Source organism: Carcharhinus amblyrhynchos, chromosome 12, assembly GCF_965287045.1.
Source record: "Carcharhinus amblyrhynchos chromosome 12, sCarAmb.v2.hapA, whole genome shotgun sequence".
In the NCBI taxonomy this organism is placed as follows: Eukaryota; Metazoa; Chordata; class Chondrichthyes; order Carcharhiniformes; family Carcharhinidae; genus Carcharhinus; species Carcharhinus amblyrhynchos.
The window spans coordinates 26960877-26983697 of NC_137335.1; the positions used below are offsets into that span (position 1 = coordinate 26960877).

Below are 22821 nucleotides of genomic sequence, written 5' to 3' on the forward strand. Positions count from 1 at the left end.
GTATCTTAAACATTTAAACAAAAACTATTTGTAGATATGACTTGGCATTCCGGTTCCCAAAATGTCTCCTCGTCTTTTTTTCCCTTTTCTCATGCAGAATGCTGTCGTTGGAGGATTTGTATCTCATTACCTGTTGGAAAAATCACGAATCTGTACACAGAGCACAGAAGAAAGAAATTACCATATCTTTTATAGGCTGTGCGCAGGTGCTCCTGAAGAGATTAGGCAAAAGTTTCACTTGACCTCCCCTGATAACTTCCGGGTGAGTTCTATGCCATAGGGTTCAAATCAGATTCTGCCCCCTCTCATATTCTTTCTCTCTTGCTTGTTTTCTCTCTGAGACACTGGCATTACCTCTGTGCTTTGCACACCCTCTTCCCCTGCCCTGAACACCACCACCTCCCAGACCCTGCCCTTTTGGCCCAACCTGCTCCGCACCCCCCCCCCGCCCCCACCACCTCACTCTGCCACCCCCAACGCCCACACCCCTTTCATTCTTTATATGCAAGGGTTTTGGTGGTGTTTCTGGTCCTTCACGTTCATGTTGGTGGGTTATTTCAGACATGTTGATACTGGATTTACAGCTGCTCAAACCTATGCCCTTCTCTCCTTTTTGATGCTGAACTGTAACAAACTCTCTAATGTTATATGGAGTACTCAATGCTGTCTTTATCTTCAATCATTGGGTTCAACTGTGTCTCGATTCAGGGAGCTGTAAAGAAGGAGTAGGTGGCAACTTGATTTAGACTCTCCCTTTGCTCTGTTTGGCCACGTGAGCTGGAGAGATGTAAGAATGATTCCAAAGTGGGAAGTCAACAGTATATCCTACAGATTAATCAATTTATTGTTGTATAACATATACATCAGTGCTGCAACAAAATGTTGGCACAGCAGAAATTTGCTGTTGGGGCTATGGGTGGGTGGGAGGAAGAGTCTCCTCGATTTCAGTCTCGGCTAGGTTTTTCTATGTGTTTGGAATGCCAATTTTCATATTGTTAATTTAAGTTAAGGAATTAATTTAATTCCACTATATCAAGATTGCCATCTGTACAAATAACTAAATTGTTACACTGCTATTTATAGAACATGGAATACTTGTCTCAAAAAGGCTGCAGATCAGTGCTCTTAAATGTCAGCTACGTCCAAAGTTTTATATGTGAATGTGGTTGACATCTTAAAGGTCTCTTACATTGCAAGATGTTACTGGGCAAATGCTCTCGCTGTGAAATACTTTGTTTTGCGAGTCACTTTGGTTTATAATGGAGACTGGAGATGGCTCAAATCTATCATCTTTTGAAGATTTGTCTGTTTGACTCACACTAACCAACACTTCATGTGGAAGTCCTTGGGGAGAATGTCCACTAGTTGCTAAGTGGTTAATGTATAGTTGTTGACCAGGAGCATTTATTGATTCAACATCGAGTTCATGCTTTATTCTTAGCTAAAAACATCAAATTCAACCAGTGCAAACTTAAAACTAAAACAAAAAGTTCCACCCTCCAAGACTTTGGCATGTATGCTGACCAACATCAGCTTGCATTTCTATAATGCTTTTGACGTAGTGAAATGCCACAATGCACTTCACTGGAGTGTTACCAAACAACGTTGACACCGTCTCATTTATCCCACAAAGAATATTTCAGAGGCTCTGGTCAGACACAGGGTCAGCTTCCAGTGTTTATAATTATCTTGTCCTTTTATGTAACTGAAGTTATTGGGGGAACCTCAATGTTTTGGAAGTTTGATTGGACACAGTTTGACATTGTAGGTATCCTGACTGTAATTCCTTATTTAATCCAGTCGTATTTTATCAAGAGGACATCTCAGCCTTTGAAGTGTTCCAGTTCTGTAATGTAAATTATAATAACAAATTAATGTCTTCATGATTCTAAGAATTTCTATGGTAATGGTAAGACATGGTGCTTGGGTTACATGTGATTTATAATCATCAATTCGAAGTTGAGTTAAAAGGAGGAAAATAAAGTCTTTGCCATCAACCTTCTCCTCTCCTACCACCACTCAATGTCCCTGCCAAAAGAATCATTATGTTGGTGATGGGTAAATTGCGTGCGATACTGTGAACTGAAGTGTGATTCCTTAAGAAAAAGGCAATAAAGACCTTGAGCACTAGAGGGCAATGTGGCAATGAGTTCTGCAAACCAGAATCTCTGAAATAGCAGTAGTTTTAATTGTAATTGATTCAGCATCTGAACAATTCCCCATGAGTGTAAGTGAGGAATGGTTTGTTCTTTGCCCTTCTCTCATGCTAGTTTTGTAAATACTGTAGTTGTTCCAAACTCTCAGAATTGGGCAAGATCTTGAGTTTGACACCCAGCTTAGAAAAATTGGTAATGAAACAAGCAATTTTGCGTTTTACACTGATTAATTCGAGAAGGGTTAGTTCTATTTCCTAAAGATTAAAATTCTGATTTAATCTTTTCATTCTACCTATTATAGGTTGGCATATTACAATTGTTTAGTTACAATTATTATAATGGGTAAAGAGAGCTGGCTGTATTTATGTTCCAGAAGCTTTAAGGAGCATCTAAAATTAAAGTCACTGAATGCTAGATGAGATACAAAGTCCCACCTAAAATCTTAACTTTCTTCTGATGACGCCAGCCATCCTGATGTATATTCCCAGCTATCTTTTCCTTTTGGTTTTGGGTTTTCATTTTTCTTTGCTTTTGATTTTCATCTTGTGAAATTGTCCAGCTAGGTGAAAGGTCAAAAAAACATTGTGCTAGACCCCTCTTCTCATCTCTTTCTGAAAGATGGGTGTGTGTGGTCAGTCATCAAGGAAACACTTTGGTTCAGAGTATCACAGGCTTAGTTTCCTTTAACATTGACAGTGCTGTCATTTTTTGCTCCAGACCCAAACCTCACTTTCCCCTTGAGTGGTGATTGGCAGCAAACTGCACATCTGCTGCCTGTCTTCAGTGATGTCTCCTTGGGATATAGTGTGGCAACCACTCACCATGTGGACAACAGAGATCAAAGTGAATTCTATTTGCCTAATTCTTGCAGGCTGTACCTGCCGTCACAGACCCCGCTGTAGGTATCGCTACAAACTTGGCCTCCTAAAACCCAGCCTGTCTTGATGCAGCTGTAACTCCGACAAGCAACAAAGACAGACTAGGCCTGGGCCTTTTTGTAGGTACTCTTTGTAACGGTAGCTGAGCAATGCAGGTAATAGTAGATACAAACCTGGTTTATATGGTAGATGTTGTAATCCTTTGAATAATGAAAATCATTTGTCACTTTTGAAATACATTGTCACTTGCATTAATGTTCTACCCTATGGTAATACGAAGGGGGCATGAGACCTTGCTCCATTCAGGGACTGGCCAGGTGGGAATGGGCCTCATTCAATCCTGGGAGTGGAAGGGTGGTGATGGCATGTAATCTTCCTCTTCACATTCTGGGATAGAAGGGGGATGATGGGGAAGTGTGCACTCATTCCAGAGAGAAAATTAATTACTAAGTTTATGATATCTTGAGACTCTAAGACTGCAAGTGACAAGACAACTTTTCATTGTATACATGTCACATTTTAGAAGATGTTAATTTTCTGCTTCGTTGCATTTGTACCTTTTCAGTTTTCATTGGGTTACAGATTTACATGTGAATAATCTTCTTCCAAATTGAATATGATGTTTAATTATTTTCCAAGTATTCATTTTGTCCAATTAAGGGGAAGCTCGCTGTCTGAATGCACAATTCAGCAGTATTTCATTCATAGAATCATTGAACCCTAAGTGCAGAAGGAGGCCCTTTGGCCCATCGAGTCTGCATCGACCACAATCCCACCCAGGCTCTACCCCCATATCCCCACAAATTTACCCGCTAATCCCTCTAACCTAAGCATCCCAGGATACTAAGGGGCAATTTTAACGTGGCCAATCAACCTAACCCGCACATCTTTGGACTGTGGGAGGAAACCCACACAGACATGAGGAAAACGTGCAAACTCCACACAGACAGTGACCCAGGCCGGGAATCGAACCCAGGTCCCTGGAACTGTGAAGCGACAGTGCTAATCACTGTGCGACTGTGCCGCCCATTGATGTTGAAGGACTTCCATGTCTTTGGGTTTCTTATTTTGGACCTCGTTCACCTGCAGGCAAAACTAATATGTGACAGAAATACAAAAGAGAGTTCAGATTGACAACGAATCTTCAGTGTGCAAAGAAGCAAAGAAACCTGAGCTTATATAGGTGATTGGACAGTCCATTATTTATGATGCATTTTGTATCAAGTCTATATCTCTTTAGATTTAGCATGGGCACTCATGGGGATGGCACCTGCTTATTACCACTTTCCTTCAACAGTTTATTGGAAACTTCAGGAAATTAAATTCGCAAGTATGTGTTCTGTTGTACATTAAAGTATCCATGATACATGCTTTATGGAAGCAGCGTTTTTATCAGGTGTTTATTTGTTTAATGTAGCCTTCACTGAACCTGCCCAAATCAGATTCTCAGTATTCTTCAAAATTCTTTAAAAAATGTCTAACCTCTACACCGAGACCAATTGCTAAAACTTCCATTGATTAAAGTAAGTAAACTTCCTGAATTGGTTGGCATTTATTTTTTTTTCGGTCAGGTGAGAAAGCTTTTCATGCGATTTTTGGCACACAGAGTTTTTTAGGAGCCCTTAAAGGGATCATCGCACTCTCAGTAAAGTTCTCCAGATGTTGAAATGTTGTCTCTGTTTGTCTAACTTGTGACACCTGCACTGGTATAGTGCCCTGTGTGCTGTACATCATAAGGATGGCCTTTCAACTGGAACCACTTTGTAGGGCAATTTCACATCTGAAGAGAGAGGAGGGATAAGCCAAAATATTTTAAGATGATTGCAAAAAGAGTTAGACATTCAAAAACAAATTACACAGAAGACAGAATTCCCTGACACAAACTATTATTGGAACTGAATTCTTTTAAATTAGAATTGGATGCACTCTTTACAAAGTATACTGGGAAATATAGGGAGTGAGAGGCAGAGTGGAATTGGACTCCAGTTGACTGTGGAGAGAAACATTGAAATGGATTTTAGTGAGCATGAAAAGTGTTTCTCTGCTGTAAGTTTCAGAATTCTACAAAAAGCATGTTTAAATTTTCGGCTGGTGTTTGTGGAACGATTGGGAGATACAAACAATTTTCGAGAGAAACTAATCCATCGAACTATTTATTAACAAATCCCTCCAGCCTTTAGTTAATAAGGTGATTTTGTTTCACCAGCAGCAGTCGTCTTGCTGTCATCTGCTACAGCTGTAAAGGTAAAGTCACCATAGTCCTAGTTGACCATAGGCTGGTGGTGATTTAACCTGAGGGTCACCACACCTCAGGTGAAGGGCAAGGTTGAGAAGGCAGGCCTTCATGAATAACCTTAGTCGGCACGAGAGTTGACATCGCTCTGCGTCACTAACCAGTCACCCAGCCAACTGAGCTAAACTGACAACTGTAGGAAAAAGCAGACTCCAGTTTCAGAGGTTTCTGACCCACTCTTCTCACCACCTGCATTCACAAATATACTTTTAAAATCGTGCCTCTCAGCCTATTTAAAATAATTCAGCTGCAATAATGGTTTGTAGCAGAGAATTCTGCCTGCTGTGTTAACCTTTTCGAAAACCTCAAATTTGTTTTGTGGTCATCCTAATTTTTTGTGCCCTATTCCCTCCCCACTTTTTGGTGTGGAATTGACCATCATTAATGTGGTGAAGATAATCCTAGAAATACTTGCTCAGCCTCCTTTGAACAGGAACACAGGATTATTGCAACAGCAACTACTGAAAAGAGGAGACATGGTGACAGCTTTGTGCTGCAACCTGAACTGATCAAAAATAAACTGAGGGTTAATGTAGCATGACAGAGGGTTTTATTAAAGAATAAATGATTGTTTTCTTTTGAATGAGATGGTACCACGAAAGCTTAGTCTAATGGTGAATAGACAGATCAACTGGATTTCTCCTTCTGCTTGTAAGTATTATAGCGGATGAGTGTGTTTTGTTTTATTGTTCATTTACTGCAATAAAACTTCTGTCTCTTGTGCTAAATTCATCTCTTCACCAGTATCTGAGTCGAGGATGTACCAGGTACTTTGCCAACAAGGAATCGGACAAACGGATTCTACAGAATCGCAAGAGCCCAGAGGTAAAGTGCATAATATTGCAGAGTTGAGCCTGCTCCAACAGGATTACCCACAGTCCATGCCTAAGACTGCATGAATGTTTCCAAAATGAAATGGAGGGGTGGGGGTGCTACGAAATTCCCACATTGGTTTGATCTCTGAATGCAAACAATTCATCGCTGGAGAAGTTTCAAGCGTTCGAGGGCAGGAACTTTTCAGACAGTGCATATTTTAGTTTTAATCTTTGATGAAAGTCTTTGATTAAATAGGTAACATTTATTAAGCTTCTGAAAAGTATGTCAATGCCAAATTAAAGGTAAAATCTTGATGTTCTCTTTGGGGATGCTGTTGAGCAGAAATGGAACATGTAAAGCAAGAATGCAAAGTGTTGAGATGAATTGATCCATGAATTACTGATTTGTTAGATCAAGTTGTTAGTGTGGAATCCAGGTAGGTAAAGGGAGTGGAAGGATAGGACAGCCATGATCAAATTGAATGGTGGAATAGGTTTGAAGGGCTGAATGGCCTCCAACTGTTCTCATGTTGATAAATTCACTTCAACAGGAACATAATACAGATGGAGGAGATTGCTCAATGTGATAACAGATTGTTGGATTTCATGATAGCAGATCAGAGATCAATTCCCAATTTCATTGAAGCTGTCAGGAAGGGAGTTCTCCTCTTGCTGCATTTCGTCAGCCTTGACCTAATGTCGAGGGAGGGGAAAGGGTTACCTCCCCCCACCACTGAAGGAGAGCCATTGGATTAGTCTCTTATAGATAGCAGCATTTACGCTGCATGACCTGAAAGAGACAGTTGGTGGGAAAAGAACATTGGGAGGAGTTGACGCCCACAGGTCCACGGAATGGGATTCAAGTGTTTGGGTATATGAAAACTAGTTGTTTCTTCATTATCATGTCTGATTCCAAAGAGAATTGAAATGGTTTTACTTAGACAGGAATCTAGAAAGGTTATGTCCAGTTGTCTGTTTTTTGCTATGAATCTGCAGTACAAAAATCACACTGATATTTGGAAACCGTTCCAATGACGTAAAACTGAATCTTATTAGTACCTGGAAACATCTCATGCGTTTTCTGACGTTTTGATGAACGTAGCATTGTACAAGAGTGTAGCTGGGAGTATAGTGTTGGGAGATACCTGTCTCTTGTTTTATTACCTGCAATTATTACAGCAACCCAAGCTCAACACCTTCCCTTATAACTCTTCAATAATTTTCTCGCTGTGTTTTTCCCCTCGATGCTGGACCTCAGCAAGTCTCTTTATTGCTGCTTTAAGGATCCTCTCATTAGTCACTCTTTTTATCCAGTTAAGATTGAATGTGCTTCTGTAGCTCCATTACTTAAATACCCCCACCTCACCCATCAAAATGTACAATGCCATTGGCAAATTATAATGTGGAAAAAAAATGTTTATCCTCTAGCTTGTTTAGTTGCACAAAATCATTTCTATATTAAAATCCCTTTTGCAATTTCTATTGTCTATTATTGTCATAACCTTAGTCATCCATTCAAGTAAATAACTTTATCAGATTGTCATGCATAAATTTTGCTCAACATGAGACCAGTTTTAGGAGGCTGTGTTTCTTTGTAATTGCTATTGATATTAAAATCTTAACTTGGGTTTGCAAATGGATTGAAAACTTTCTGACTTCATAACGTATGGTGTTTATACTTTGTGAAAATGTCAATTTAATTTTTGATGGCAATTGAATCCAGATGTGATTTGCAGACTGGTTTGGTTAACATCCTTATTTTAACTTCCCCTCACGTATCTGGGCTGCTACCATCTCCACAGGATAAACAGTTTCTTGGAGTTGATAGCAGTCTGTGTATTATAATTCACTGTAGTAAACTCACATGCAAATGGCATGAATTAATTCTAAAAAGGCCCAGTATCATTAAAATAAAACCATCTTATTTTCTTTCCCCTTTTATTTAATATCAGGAGGAAGAGGTGATCAGTGTTTTCTTTCTCTTATAGATGAAGTTTGTATGATGTAACTGTCTGTCAGTAATTATGTTTGCAGATGCTTACATCACTCTTGTGTGGTGTATTTGTAGTTGCATGCATCAGTATTTCCACTGAAGTAGTTATGCTTTTTTTCTGTATAGTTTATGCCAACAAGACAAAGGGTAGAATTCTGTTCTTGCAATGGGGCAAATTTAATGAAGTCCTGTTTATTTTATTTCCTTGTTTAGTAGTGGAGTTGGTTTGTTTTTGTTGGAGATGGAAACAGGAAAGATAATCCGCTTGTGATGCACTAAACATCAGCTGTAGTGAATTCCATTTTAATTATGTAGTTGCATGTGGTTCCGTCGCTGTCAATATAGTGCTTTGTGCCACTGTAAATATTATTGTGGCTTTACTTTTTCAGCTGCATGGATTGGAGAGTATTTTTAGTCATGGAAAGACTTATTCCTGTTGGGATATGTCCAGAAATCCAATTATCGTAATTGGTACTTTTTTTTTGTAATTGGAATTTGAAAGGAAGTGTGCAGATCTATATTGTGAATCAAGGGAGAATTTACATGAAATACACATGCAAATGTTGACCATGGCTCATGTGATGGCACTCTCCCCTCTAAGTCACAAGATTTCATGCTTTAAGCCTCATATTCCAGGCAATATAGTACTGAGGGAGTGTTGCTGTCTTTCAAATGAGATATTAAACCAGATGCCATTAGGTTACTTGAGTAGATGTAAATGATCCCATTGCACCAATTCAAAGAAGAGCAAGGGAGTTATCCTCAGTGTCCTGGTCATTATTTATTCCTCAATCAACATCCCAAAAGAACAGATTATCAGGCCATCACTACTACTACTTTTGCTGTGCGTAGCTTGGCTGCCACATTTCCTTTTTTACAACAGTGACTACATTTCAAAAGTACTTCACTGACTGTACGATTTTGAGTAGCCCAGTGGTTATCTAAAGATCTATTATAATACAATTTTTTTTATTTTTCTCTGGCAAACGGGTGTGCAGCTAGGAGCATTTTCTAGCACAAATTCCTCAAATTCATTGACACCGTTCTTGTTTCTCTTTCAAAACAGCTTCTTGATAGAAATGCAGGAAGGTTTATGCAGTGTTGATATTCAATCTGGAATATGTTTTGTTTCCTAATTGAAAATAAACTTGCATTAGATTTGCACTCCTTGTGTATAATCATACCTTGAGGTTAGAAGCCTCTGTTCTTGTAGAGGTAACAGGAAGCTATCTGAATAACTGGTTAATGGGATATGAAGCCCAGCAGAGAATTAAGGTTTGGAACTTGACTTGAGATAGAAGTTAGGAAAGAATGTGCAAATTGAGATGGATGGGAGCTGAAGAGAATTGGTTCCATTCAAGTCGGGTAGACTGATCATTTAGAAGAGTAGCAACTGCTTTTGTTCATGAGAGAAACAGAGCTGGCGGGGAGGAGGTGCTGGTGAGTGACGGAATGGGGAGAGAGAGACATAAAATTTGAATTTGTGCATTTTTGGATTATCTGTGCAAACAGGAGGAATCATTGGTGCAGATGTAGCATCTCACAGCATTTACATTGAGATGAATAGCAGTGTAGAGAGATTGGGAGGAGATGCAGTGGTCTATGTTGTTTAAGGCAGTCGCGAGTTCAAGGGAGATAGATGTGTGATAGTTTGTTGACTTTGCTTATTTAATTAAGTGTGAAGAGCAATGCTGAACCATGTTCTTTGTAAGGAAACATATTTTGATATCTTCTACTTGAATCTGCAATCCTGCTCTCTTTTCATTAAATGTATGTATCTGAGTTTTGGGTCACTTCACAGGCACAGATTAGTTGCAGTTGAAAACATGACAAGAATCCAGGGGCCACTTCTGCTCCATTGTTCTCATGGAGATAAACTCTTAAACTAGTTTTAGAATTGATGTCCAGGATACTTGTAGCCTTTACAGGTTCAACGATAGATGGACAAGGACAGTTTAGTAACGAGTTCTTTAATGCCTTGCAGAAAATTCATGAGGTGAATAGCAAAGATAGATTTCTTGTTCTGGATTTCTTCATACAATTGTACATCAAACCTTTTTTTTATTATTTGAAACTGACCTAAACTGAAATCATAAGTTAAATTGTGGGAAGGGAATTAAAAACACAGGAATAAAGCTTTGAAGGAACAAATGTCCAAAGTAAAATTGTCTGTAGCACGTAGAATATTAGAGAACGAGGAATGTTACACCTAATGGTCAGTGAATATAGCATCTTAAAGACTGTCAGTTTGGGCAAATATATTTTTTCATTCATGGTATGTGCATGAGAAATTGATGTGGTAGTTCTGCATGCGTATTATAATTTTTAGCCTTTATTGTTTGGACTGACTGTGCATGTTCCTATTTATAGCATAACCTTGATATTGTTTGACACAAGCTGATATATTGGATCTTTATCATTGTCACCTTCCAGTGCCTTAAAGAAGGCTCTCTAAAGGACCCCTTGCTGGACGACCACGGTGATTTCAACCGCATGTGTGTCGCTATGAAGAAAATAGGGCTGGATGATGCTGAGAAGCTTGACCTGTTCCGTGTAGTTGCAGGTGTTCTGCACCTTGGAAATGTTGACTTTGAAGAAGCTGGAAGCACCTCAGGTACAGAACTGGCTGTTTCTTCACTATGGACATTTTTCGTGCTCGTATAATTCTCATCCAGTTCTCTGAAGCTTATTGGTTATTGTTATGTAGCAGGCTTGCCACAATCGAACAGAGAGAGAGAGATGCATGTCTAGGTCCAATAGTATGTTGGAAAAACACTGGAATGATATTCGGTGCCAAGCATGGTTTCATTAGCCTGATTTGAAGAGGTCGTTTATAAGTCACATGCCATTAATTGCATCATTGTTTTTGTGCCAGTTTTTAATTTCAGTTGATTGCTGAATTTTTGTAGGAGTGAATGATGACCGATGTTTCCATAAATTAACTGATTCAGGTTGCATGATTGATGCCCCACCTCTTACTCTTTATTTTACAATCTCTGAAGCCACCCAAAGGTAAATGATGCTTTTCACTGCTGGTGGCAGAAACACTTGTTTGAAATGCTGATTTATTGGCATTTAGAGTGGGCAGGTGGTACAGCCTTGCAATAGGAGGTGGTCACACCTCCTTTGCAAAGCCCCTCATGAACCTCTGTTTCTTTTTCTTTCTCCTGTATCCCATGAATAGCTGTAGCAACAGTATTTAATTGGCAGTTTATTTCACAGCTGAGACTAATGTCTTGACTCAATGGTAGAACTCCCGTCTCTGAATTAGAAGGTTGTGGGTTCAAACTCCATTGCAGAACCTTGAGTGTGCATTATCCAGGATAATAATTCATTGCAACACATGGGGAGTTTAGGAGGGAATATTAAATGGAGAATCCATCCACTTGCTCAGCTAGGTGTGAAAGATCCCATTCCTATGATCCTATTTGATGAAAAGCTGGGGAATTCTGTTCAATCTTTACCTTTTGAAAAGCTGATTATTTGGTCACATCACAATAATATGTTCAGATTCGAAAGATACTGAATTGGTTGCAAAGTGATATAGAATATCCTCAGGTTATGCAAGATGCTGCAAAATATGAATCTGTGCTTTCTTCAAGCAATTTATGATCAATAATAGATCCTACTTTCAACCTGCAACATAGATGCCGGTTTGAGTATATTTGCCGTATTGTACACATTCAAGAAATGTTTCTTGCATGTTTTTTGATTATGGTATTTAACTGCTTGACTTGTATCACTGTACAGGATAGGTTCCTTACAACTTCTAAAAATCATTTAATCTATTATGAGTTATCATCATTTACATTTGTATGCAGTTAACATTGATAATTTTCAGTCACTGAGCTCTTAGTAATGGATTTTATCAACTGTTAGGTGGATGTGTCCTGAAGAATAAATCAAGTCAGTCGCTGGACCACTGTGCTGAACTGCTGGGGTTGGATGGGGATGACTTGCGTGTTAGCCTGACCACTAGAATAATGCTGACGACTGCTGGAGGTGCCAAAGGCACAGTTATCAAGTAGGCAAATTCCTCTGTACTATGTGATGGGGTATCTGGAGGTTGTGAGAAATGTTTTCTTCTGTCCTGGGATTGTTATAACATGTACTTCGCAGATTTCATAGATTAATAGAGTCTCTACAGTGCAGAAGGAGGCCATTTTGCCCATCCAGCCTGTGCCGACGACAATCCCCGTAACCACACCTATTCGCTCTGTTAATCCCCCGACACTAAGAGACAAGTGAGTATGGCCAATCCGCCTAACCTGCACATCTTTAGGCTGTGAGAGGAAACTGGAGTACCCAGAGAAAAGTCACGCAGGCACAGGAAGAACATGCAAACTTCACACAGTCACCCAAGGCTGGAAATGAACCTGAGTCCCTGGTATGAGGCAACAATGCTAAACACTGCCACCATAATGCCCTAGCTTCCCCCAGTAGTTTAGATTTTTTAGCTGAAATGTCCCAAATGTTTATTGAGACCACAGGCAATATTGCAAACCACCCACTAGGTGTCTGAATTGCAAGTTATTTGCCAATAATTTCAATTTGTTATATTACAGCTGACTTTCTTGACTTAAAATGTTTTAAGATATTGAAAATAAGAGAAGCATTCAGTACTACTTTTGACTGGAATGCTTGCTTGCTTTCAGTCAGGTTACAAGTCCACTTCAAAGCAGGATGTACTTTTTTTATAGATCTTTAATGTTGAAAAGTTATTCCTTGAAATATAAGGAAAACAACAGAATATGTTTGTGTGAGATGAATTATATCGTCTTCAACGGATAGGTATGGAGCTGTTGAAAATCCATGAGCAAATGCCATGCAGTACTCAGTTACTGCCAATAGATATGTGTTGTGCTTTCTGAAGATATAACACTATTGAGAAAAAGAACCTGAAAGATCTGAAGGTCACTCGGTGGTTTTTTTGAGTAGCAATTATATATGTTCAGACTTTTGAAAACAATACCTGAACCTAATTACAGTTTAAAACACAAGTCCACCTTTTTCCAAGCAATTAGTTGGTAGTATCGTGTTTGAGTGCTACTCATTTACAATATATACAAAGTACTAAAAGTGCTGAAGTCATAGAGCTTTTAAATCATGATCTAGAGTGAAATAGCTTGTCTAACTTCTCATTGCACGCGCAGAGTAAATTAAGTCCTAAATGAATGAGATAGAATGTTTCATTAACTTTATAGTAACTACAAATATATTGATGATTAGCAAAGTCAACGTTGTTCTTAAATGGGAATTCTGGAAAATGTAGTTAATGAACTGAACATGGTGTGAAATTTAGAAAGTTTGTCTTGCTGCTTGTTGTTAGGTGAGCAATTGTGTTCTGTTTCACGTTGCTAGATACATCGATTCATTACAACATCTTAATAGTAATTTTAATGCAATGGTTTTGTACCACATGAAAGCTGCTCGTGGTCAGCACTGGTTTGCAGAACTGGATTGTGTACATTTACTGCATCAGTCAATTTCTAATAAAACAGCATGTATTTTGAGATTTAAAATAGTAACTGCAGCATGCATAAGAAAAACATGGTTACTGTCCCAAAGTTGCCACCACTGGGCTTGTTCTCGAGTAATTCTAGGTGTGTTGTAGACGAATTGCTGAAGATTGGTTTCTCTGTTTTGTGAATTAGATAGTGAGACAATCAGATCGAGGAAGACAAGTTAGATGAATCTTGATTTTTTTTCAGTAATTTGTACATATGAAAAAGTCTGTAACATGCAGAAGTGAGAGAACATGATTTTTAGGAACATATGAACAAGGAGTAGGAGTAGGCTATTCAGCCCCTCAAACCTGCTTTGCCATTTGATAAAGTCATGGCTGATCTCATAGTAACCTCAAATCTACATCCTACCTACCCCTGATAACCTATCACTACCTTCTTACCAAGAATCTACCCGCCTCTGGCCTTAAAAAATATTCAAAGACTCTGTTCCACTGCCTTTTCAAGAAGAGTGTTTCACCTCGTCTCCATTTTAAGTGGGCCACTTGTTACTTTTAAATGCTGACTCCCAGTTCTAGATTCTCTTAACAGGAAACAACCTCTCCGTGTCCACCCTTGTCTAGACCTCTCAGAATTGTTAATGTTTAAATCTTATTCTTCTAAACTCCAATGGATACAAGCTGTGCCTGTCCAACCTTTCCTCATAAGGAAAAGGTATTTCAGGTATTGGTCTGGTCAACCTTCTGTGAATTGCTTCCAATATACTTACTGTGCTCAGTTCTGGTAGCCTCATTACAAGAAGGATGTGGAAGCCATTGAAAGGGTGCAGAGGAGAATTACAAGGATATTGCCTGGATTGGATGGCATGCCTTATGAGAATAGGTTGAGAGAGCTCGGTCTTTTTTCCCTTAGAGACGAGGATGAGAGGTGACCTGATAGAGATGTATAAAATGTTGAGAGGTATTGATCAAGTGGATTCTCAGAGGCTTTTTCCCAGAGATGAAATGGCTGCCACAAGAGGGGACAGGTTTAGGGTGCTGGGGAGTAGATACAGAGGAAATGTCAGGCGTAAGTTTTTCACTCCGAGAGTAGTGGGTGCGTGGAATCGGCTGCTGGCGGTGGTGGTGGAGGCGGGCTCCATAGGATCTTTTAAGAGACTTCTGGATGAGTACGTGAGACTTAGTAAGGTAGAGGGTTATAGGTAAGCCTATTAGGTAGAGATGTGTTCGGCGCAACTAGTGGGCCAAAGGGCCTGTATTGTGCTGTAGTTTTTCTATGTTCTATCCTTCATTAAATAAGGTGACCAATACTCACCCTACTCCAAACGTCGTCCCACTAGTGCCTTGCACAACTGAGGTATAACCTCCCTATTTTTGTATTTGCATGAAAGATAACATGATTACTTCTGTACCTGTATACTAATCTTTTGTGATTCATGTACTAGGACAGCCAGATCCCTCTGTGTACCTCAGAGCTCTGCATAGGAACATTTCCACATAGTAAATTCTACAGTTTGTGAAAGTTTTTTGAGCATACTGCAAAGTCATATTGTTGTAACTTTTGACATTTGTTTATTTTTAGTGTGTAATTGAATGTCCATAGCCCCTGCATCCTAATCTCTCGTTATTGGTGAATTGTGTGAATTGTTTATATTAGTATAGCCTGTCAAAATGTTCTGCTTAAAATACTGAATGCTTTTAAATTGTTCCTGCACCATCGCATAATGAAAAAGTAACAGATATGGCAGCTCTATGCTTCAGAGGTAATCCCTGCAATTCCTAAAATTTTGGCCTGATTGTTTTTAAGTCACTTTATAGATTATAATCACTATGGTGACGCTGCAGCATAAACCTGCACATGAAAAGTTTTATTGATTCTACTTTAGAAATGGCTACATAAGGGTAATACATTTTCCATAATCAATAGAGCTGATCAATTTCAAAGTTAGTTTGAGTAAAGAGTGTGTTTGTTTCAAGAGGGTGATGATGTGAGGTTGCATCTATCAATAATAGAATGTAGAAGGAAGTCCCTGTGAGACCTTACTAAAGATAGTGAAATAGATAAAAAAGGATGGGGTGGGGAGGAAGGTGAGCTGGGTGGGTTTTTATGAAGAGGAATTTCAGAGACCTATTGTACATTCTTTAAAAGGGGTTGAAATTCTCAATTTTTAATAAGGTAAATGAAAATGATTTCTACAGGCCGGTCAACCTTGAAAGAGGAAAGGGAAAGTTTAAGACATGAAATGTCTTCTGAGAAACTACACTACAAGTGTGGTGTAACACCTCCATTGGGTTAAATAAGAGATTTTGAACAGATCTAGCATCTGAAACCTGCGCATCCATGAGACATTTTAGGCCATCAGCAAAATTGCACAATCTACTAATTGCACAACCTGCAATCTCATAATTATGCATGTAACCCTTCTCCACTTTCATTGCCTTCAAGTCAAGAATCAACCCTGGTTGAATGGAGAGTGTCGGAGGGCGTGCCTAGAGCCACACCAGACATACCTAAAAATGAGGTGTCAACCTGGTGAAGCTGCAACACAGGCCTACTTGTATACCAAACAGCGGAAACAGCACGCAATAGACAGAGCTAGGTTATGCCAAAGCCAAAGATGCAGATCAAAGTTCTGCAGTCCTAGAACCATAGAAAATTACAGCTCAGAAACAGGCCTTCTGGTCCTTCTTGTCTGTGTCGAACCATTTTTTGCCCAGTCCCACCGACCTGCACTTGAACCATATCCCTCCACACCCCTCTCATCCATGAACCTGTCCAAGTTTTTCTTAAATGTTAAAAGTGACCCCGCATTTACCACTTTATCCGGCAGCTCATTCCGCACTCCCAGCACTCTCTGCATGAAGAAGCCCCTCTAATATTTCCTTTAAACTTTTCTCCTTCACCCTTAACCCATGCCCTCTGGTTTCTTTTCTCCCCTAGCCTCAGTGGAAAAAGCCTGCTTGCGTTCACTCTATCTATATCCATCAAAATCTTATACACCTCTATCAAATCTCCCCTCATTCTTCTACACTCCAGGGAATAAAGTCCTAATCTATTCAACCCCTCTCTGTAACTCAGCTTCTCAAGTCCCGGCAACATCCTTATGAACCTTCTCTGCACTCTTTCAACCTTATTTACATCCTTCCTGTAACTAGGTGACCAAAACTGTACACACACTACTCTAAATTCGGCCTCACCAGTGCCTTATATAATCTTACCATAACACTCAACACTACTGAATGATTAATCTTGGTCTTCCCCAGACATCCCCAGCTTTACAGATGCCAGTCTCCATGTAACCTGATTCACTCCACGTGATGTTAAAGCAGCTGAAGGCACTAGATTCTGCAAAGGCTATGGGCACTGATAATATTCCGGTATTAGTACATTTGTTGCCCATTGTGCTCCAGAACCTGCCACGCCCCCAGCCAAACAGTTCCAGTTAAACTGACAGCTGTCAGACAATATGGAAAGTTGCCAAGGTATGTCCTCTACACAAAAAGGACAAATCTACCCTGACCATTTACTCTCCCGTTGGTCTATACTCAACCATCAACAAAGTGGTAGATGGTTTTTTCGATAGTGATAACCTTGATAACTTTGCTGATGCTCGATGGTTGTTCCACCAGAGTCACTCAGCTCCTGACCTCTTCACAGCCTTTCTCGAAACATGGTGAGAATCTGTTCTTGATGTCAAGGCAGTATTTGGAGTCAATGGGAATCGGGGATGGTGGGGGGAGGGGGAGTGGGGGGAACACTCTCCACTGGTTGGTATTATACCTGGCACATAGGAAGGTGGTTGTGGTTATTGGAGGCTAATCGTCTTAGTCCCAGGACATCACTGCAGGAATTCCTCAAGGTAGTGTCCTAAGCCCAGCCATCAGCAGCTTGTCAATGACTTTCTTTCCATCATAAGGTCAGAAATGGGGTTGTTCACTGATGGGTTTTTGCAATGTTCAGCTCTATTTATGACTCCTCAGATACTGAAGCAGTCCACCTCCATGTGCAGCGAGACCTGGATTATACTCAAAGTGGCAAGTAATATTCATATTACTCGAGTGCCGGTCAGTAACTATCCCCAAGAATGAACTTAACCATCTACCATTTGATACCTAATGGCATTACCTATCCACAATCTACAAGACACAAGTCAGGGGTGTGATGGAATGCTCTTCACTTGCTTAGATGAGCGCAGCTTTTACAACATTCCAAAAGCTTCACATCCTGTCCACCATCTCAAACATTAGTTCCCTTCACAGCAGCATCAGTGTGTACAATATACAAAATGCATTCATTAACTTGCCAAGGCTCCTTTGACAGCACCTTCCAAACCTGCAACCTCTTGCACTGAGAAATACAAGGACAACAGGTGCATGGCAACACCACATTTTCAAGCCACACACCATCCTGATTTGGAACTATATCATTGCTCCTTCACTGTCACTGGGTCAAAATCCTGAACCTCCTTTCTGGCAGCATTGTGGGTGTATAAGAACCAGACGGACTGCTGAGATTCAAGAAAGTGGCTCACTGCTATCTTCCTAAGGGTAATTAGTGATGGGCAACAAATGTTAACCTGAACAGCAATGTCTGTATGCTGTAAAAGAATAAGGCAATTATAGCCAAGTCTGGGATAAAACACTTTTTTTAATCTGTTAATCAACTTTTTCTTCATGCTGTCATTTCCCTTTCATCTTTTACAAGTTAATTGTCTAAAAACAAATGTTGAAGTCATGTGCACCATATTCAATGCATTTCTCTGATCATTGCATTCCACTGTTCCCTGAAGGAGCTACTAAATTTGAGACGAGCGCTTTCTTGTCCAATCTCTGCGGTGGGCATCCAGAGATTTGAACAAGAAAGTTCTCATCTCAAGCTTAGGAATTCTTTGAGGGAACAGTGGAATGCAATGATCAAAGAAATGCAGTGAATATAGTGCACATGACTTCAAATTTTTAATTTATAAAATAAAGTTAATCATTTACAATGTAACCTTCTGAAACTTGTGTAGTTTTGAGTTGAGGCTAATTGAATTAGCTTTTTCATTTTGTCCTCTGCCACAGGCTCGTAACCAAGAATATTTGCAAGGTTGAGTGTAGAGTCGCTCTTGATTCTCTTTGACCTGCTTCAAAATTCCAGGATGTATCTTGTCAGGCCTTTGTCTTTTCTGCATCGAGTTCCGCCAGCTGTTACCATGTTACTACTTACCTGTAATTATTCCCTCCTCCTGCTTGTTTCACTCTTCCATGATAACTGAAGACAAGTATTCATTTGTTAACCCCCAAATAATTTGCTCTCCATTAAGTTTTGTGCCATCCTAGCTTTGTAATCTTTCGTTATCCCAGAAAAGTGTGAGGGATTCACGTTGGAAGGAATAACAGGAATACAGACTATTGTGCTCATGGTAAGATACTTGGTAGTGTGGATGAGCAGAGAGATCTTGGTGTCCATGTGCATAGATCCCTAAAAGTTGGCACCCGGGTTGATAGGGTTGGTAAGAAGGTGTACGGTGTGTTAGTTTTATTGGTAGAGGGATTGAGTTTCAGAGCCATGAGGTCATGTTGCAGCTGTATAAAACTCTGATGCGGCCGCACTTTGGGTATTGCATACAGTTCTGGTCACCGCATTACAGGATGTAGAGGCATTGAAAAGGGTGCAGAGGAGATTTACCAGGATGTTGCCTGGTATGGTGGGAAGGTGTTATGAGGAAAGGCTGAGGGACTTGAGGCTGTTTTCATTAGAGAGAAGGTTAAGAGGTGACTTAATAGAGGCATACAAGATGATTAAAGGATTAGATAGCGTGGACAGTGAGAGCCTTTTTCCTCGGATGGTGATGGCTAGCATGAGGGGACATAGCTTTAAGTTGAGGGGTAATAGATATGGGACAGATGTCAGAGGCAGGCTCTTCACTCAGAGTAGTAAGGGCGTGGAATGCCCTGCCTGCAACAGCAGTGGACTCGCCAACATTAAGGACATTGAAATGGTCATTAGATAAACATATGGATGATATTGGAATAGTGTAGGTTAGATGAACTTTAGATTGGTTTTCACAGGTCAGTGCAACATTGAGGACCAAAGGGCCTGTACTGCGCTGTAATGTTCTATGTTTTTATCCCACACTCCTCCCAGATATCTCCATTCTTCTGGTTCTGGCCTATTGTGCATTCCAAATTATAATTCCATTATTGGTGGCTGTGCCTTCAGCTGGATAGACTGTAAGATCTGGAATTCTCTCCCTACAACTCTCCCATCTCCACCTTATTTTCTCCTTTAAGACACTCCTTAAAAGCTACTTTTTGGACTAATCTTTTGGCATTCTGACACACATCCTATGTGATTCACTCATTTGATTTATAATGTTCCCATGAAACGCATTGGCATCTTTCATGACATTAAAGGGGCTATGTAAATGTAAGTTGTTGTATTTCTAATCAGCCCCTTTAGTTTTTATTTATCAGATATTTTCCTTTGTTACTTTGAAATGTTTTCCATCCTTCCCTTTAGCCTCTCTAATGTTTTATTGCTTCTCCTCCATTTTCTATATTACACTTGATTTTCTTTGTGCATCGTCATAAAATCCATTCAGCCCAAGATACCTCTGAAGGCTCTCCAGGTCGAGCGATTTAGTTAGTTCCACTTGCCTGACCTTTTTTCCTTGTGACCCTCCCCACCAAATACACACAATTTCCTTTTCATAGTTACTAATGAATCTGCTTCCACTGCTCTTTGAAGCATTGAGTTCAAGGGCAGCACCCGTTCAGAATTGCACGGAGACATTAGCCTAGATTTCGTTTAGCTGTGAATTCAGCCTCTGGAACAGAGTTTTAACTCTCAGGCTCCTGGCTTTGTGCCACCTAAGTTGATGCCTAAAAGGCTCATAATAGGTTTTCTGTGCCATTACTTTCTTGGGAAATTGTAGACCTGTGGTACAAACTGCAATTTTGTGCGGTGAGTGTTCCTAATATCTAATATGTAGCATGTTTGTATCTACTCCACTCACCTCAGGATTTTCACATTCTTATGTCTGACATTCCGTAGACTGTATAACTGGCAATACATACTATTCAGCCGAGATTGGGCAATTCTCTTAGATTGAATCATAGTGTTACAGTGCAAATGTAAGGATTGGTCCTACTATCTGTGCTAATGTTTATTCCCACTGAGGCCAATTTAATCCAACTCACATTCTCACTCCTGAAATCCTTTTAATATGCCTCTTTCAAACTTCTATTTAATTATCTTCTAAAACAATTGCATTGCTTCAAATTTTAAGCACGCTTTGTGTTAAAAACAGAAAAGGATTCCAACACCCCTTTGGTGATTTATTCTAAATTTGTACCTAGCTATTAGAATCAAATTAATCTTCTCATCTCTAGTAAAACAAGCTCTGACATACTAAATCAACATTCTCTTCATAGCCCCGTATTCATCTCTGCTAATGTCTCACTGTAAGAATTAGAAGCAGGAATAGGCTATCTGGCTCCTCGAGCCTACTCCGCCATTCAAAAAGATTGTGGCTAATCTTTTCGTTGACTCAGTTTCACTTACCTGCCCGTTCACTATAACCCTTAATTCCTGTAGCGTTCAAAAATTTATCTATCCTTGCCTTAAAAACATTCAATGAGGTAGCCGAGTGCCCATTCTTCTTTCTCTTTTATGGGTTGTCCAAAGCTCCGTGTGATTCTCCAAGCATAACCTGCCTGAGGTCTTGTGCAGGTTAAACGTTAGTCCCTTGTTTTTATCTTCTGTGTTTTTTGAATAATGGAAGTTTAAGTCTCTAGTTGTTAAATTCTTGTTTACATGATCAGTGGCTCTTGTACTAATTTTGTGGGAATACATTCTGAATCTTTCTTTTGATATTCATAATATCAGGAAACTATTTTATCTTGATTATGAATTTAAAATCCCCTACTTCCAAAATCTTCTCTGATTTCATTGCTCCCTTTCTCTGTAACCTCGCCAGTCTAAAACCATCTGGGATATCTGTGCTCCTCCAATTCTGGACAGTTGCACATCCCCGATTTTGATCACTATGCCATTGGCTTTGTAACTTTAAGGAAGTTATTTAAAAAACTCAATGTGCAGAGTGCACAGGGCAAGCCCTTAATCCAGCTCCTTGCTTGCTCCAAAAACCAATTGAACTTCAAATTGAATCCAATTGATAGTCCCCACAAGTGAGACATAAAGCTGATAAGACCAGGCGCTGCACCTGGTCTCAGGCTTGACCTTAGTCAAAAGGTCAAGAAGTGGGTGCCAAGGTCATAAGCTATGGAATGTCATCCTCAAACCTTTGCACTTGTATACTACTTTTCCCTCCTTTAATCTTGCTGCTTGGCCAAGCTTCGTGATCACCTATCCTGATATCCCTTTACATCATTGAGGCTTACAGCTTGAAAACATGCCCTTTGGCCCAACTTATTCATACTGCCCCTTTTTTTTAAATCACTAAGCTAGTCCCAAATGCCCGCATTTGACCCATATCCCTCTGTAGCTATTTTACACATGTAACTGTCTAAATGCTTTTTAAAAGACAAAATTGTACTCGCCTCTCCTGTTAGATTTTCATTTGGTAGGCACCCCTGTGAAAAGCCTTGGGATATTTTACTATAGTAAAGATTCTTTATGAATACAAGTTGTTAGTTTAAAAAAACGTGCTGTTTGGATTCCTGCTTTCATCTGTAGTGATTGCAACTGATTTTACAAAATTCAAAGCTGTCAGAAATCACAATTTCTGAATATTTCGGATAAGTGCTGGTATATTTCCAAAGGCTACTCGAACATTCACCAAACTTTGCTTTCCTGTTTCATGACTCAAGTCACTTCATGGGGGTTATAAAACTGTTCAGAATACATGACAGCAATGTCATGAACAACATTCTTCCTGTTGTTGAATTTATGCAATAAGGTAAAAGAATATTCTAAATGCAGGACAGCAGATCAGTGGTAACAGCAACCCTTTATAAGCATCACAATTGGAAATGAGCCCTGATTAACATGAAAGGTTTATTCTTTGTTTTGTAATCAGTGCGGATGATGTGTGCTTGGCGAGATCACAGAATTTGAGAATACAAGGGACTCGGTTAAAGTATCCAGTTGATGATGACTCATCCTTGGCTTTGTTTCTGATAATTTTCTTCAGTGACAGCTTCAAGCAATGCACTATCATTCCTGCTCATTGTTCAAATGAAGTATTAAAATAGGAAAGGAGGGAAAAACACAAG

The 22821-nt window shown here is 39.7% G+C and overlaps 1 protein-coding gene across 4 annotated transcripts in view; it reads left to right on the forward strand.

Moving 5' to 3' along the window:
* Nucleotides 1–22821, forward strand: part of LOC145350873 (unconventional myosin-VI) — a 206089-nt gene that overhangs the window by 119052 nt on the left and 64216 nt on the right. For all 4 annotated transcript variants that reach the window (XM_080200277.1, XM_080200279.1, XM_080200278.1 and 1 more), the window contains exons 9-12: nucleotides 98–262; nucleotides 6072–6152; nucleotides 10569–10749; nucleotides 12015–12159. In XM_080200277.1, coding sequence (XP_080056403.1) covers nucleotides 98–262; nucleotides 6072–6152; nucleotides 10569–10749; nucleotides 12015–12159 — 572 coding nt within the window. The remainder of the gene's footprint in view (nucleotides 1–97; nucleotides 263–6071; nucleotides 6153–10568; nucleotides 10750–12014; nucleotides 12160–22821) is intronic.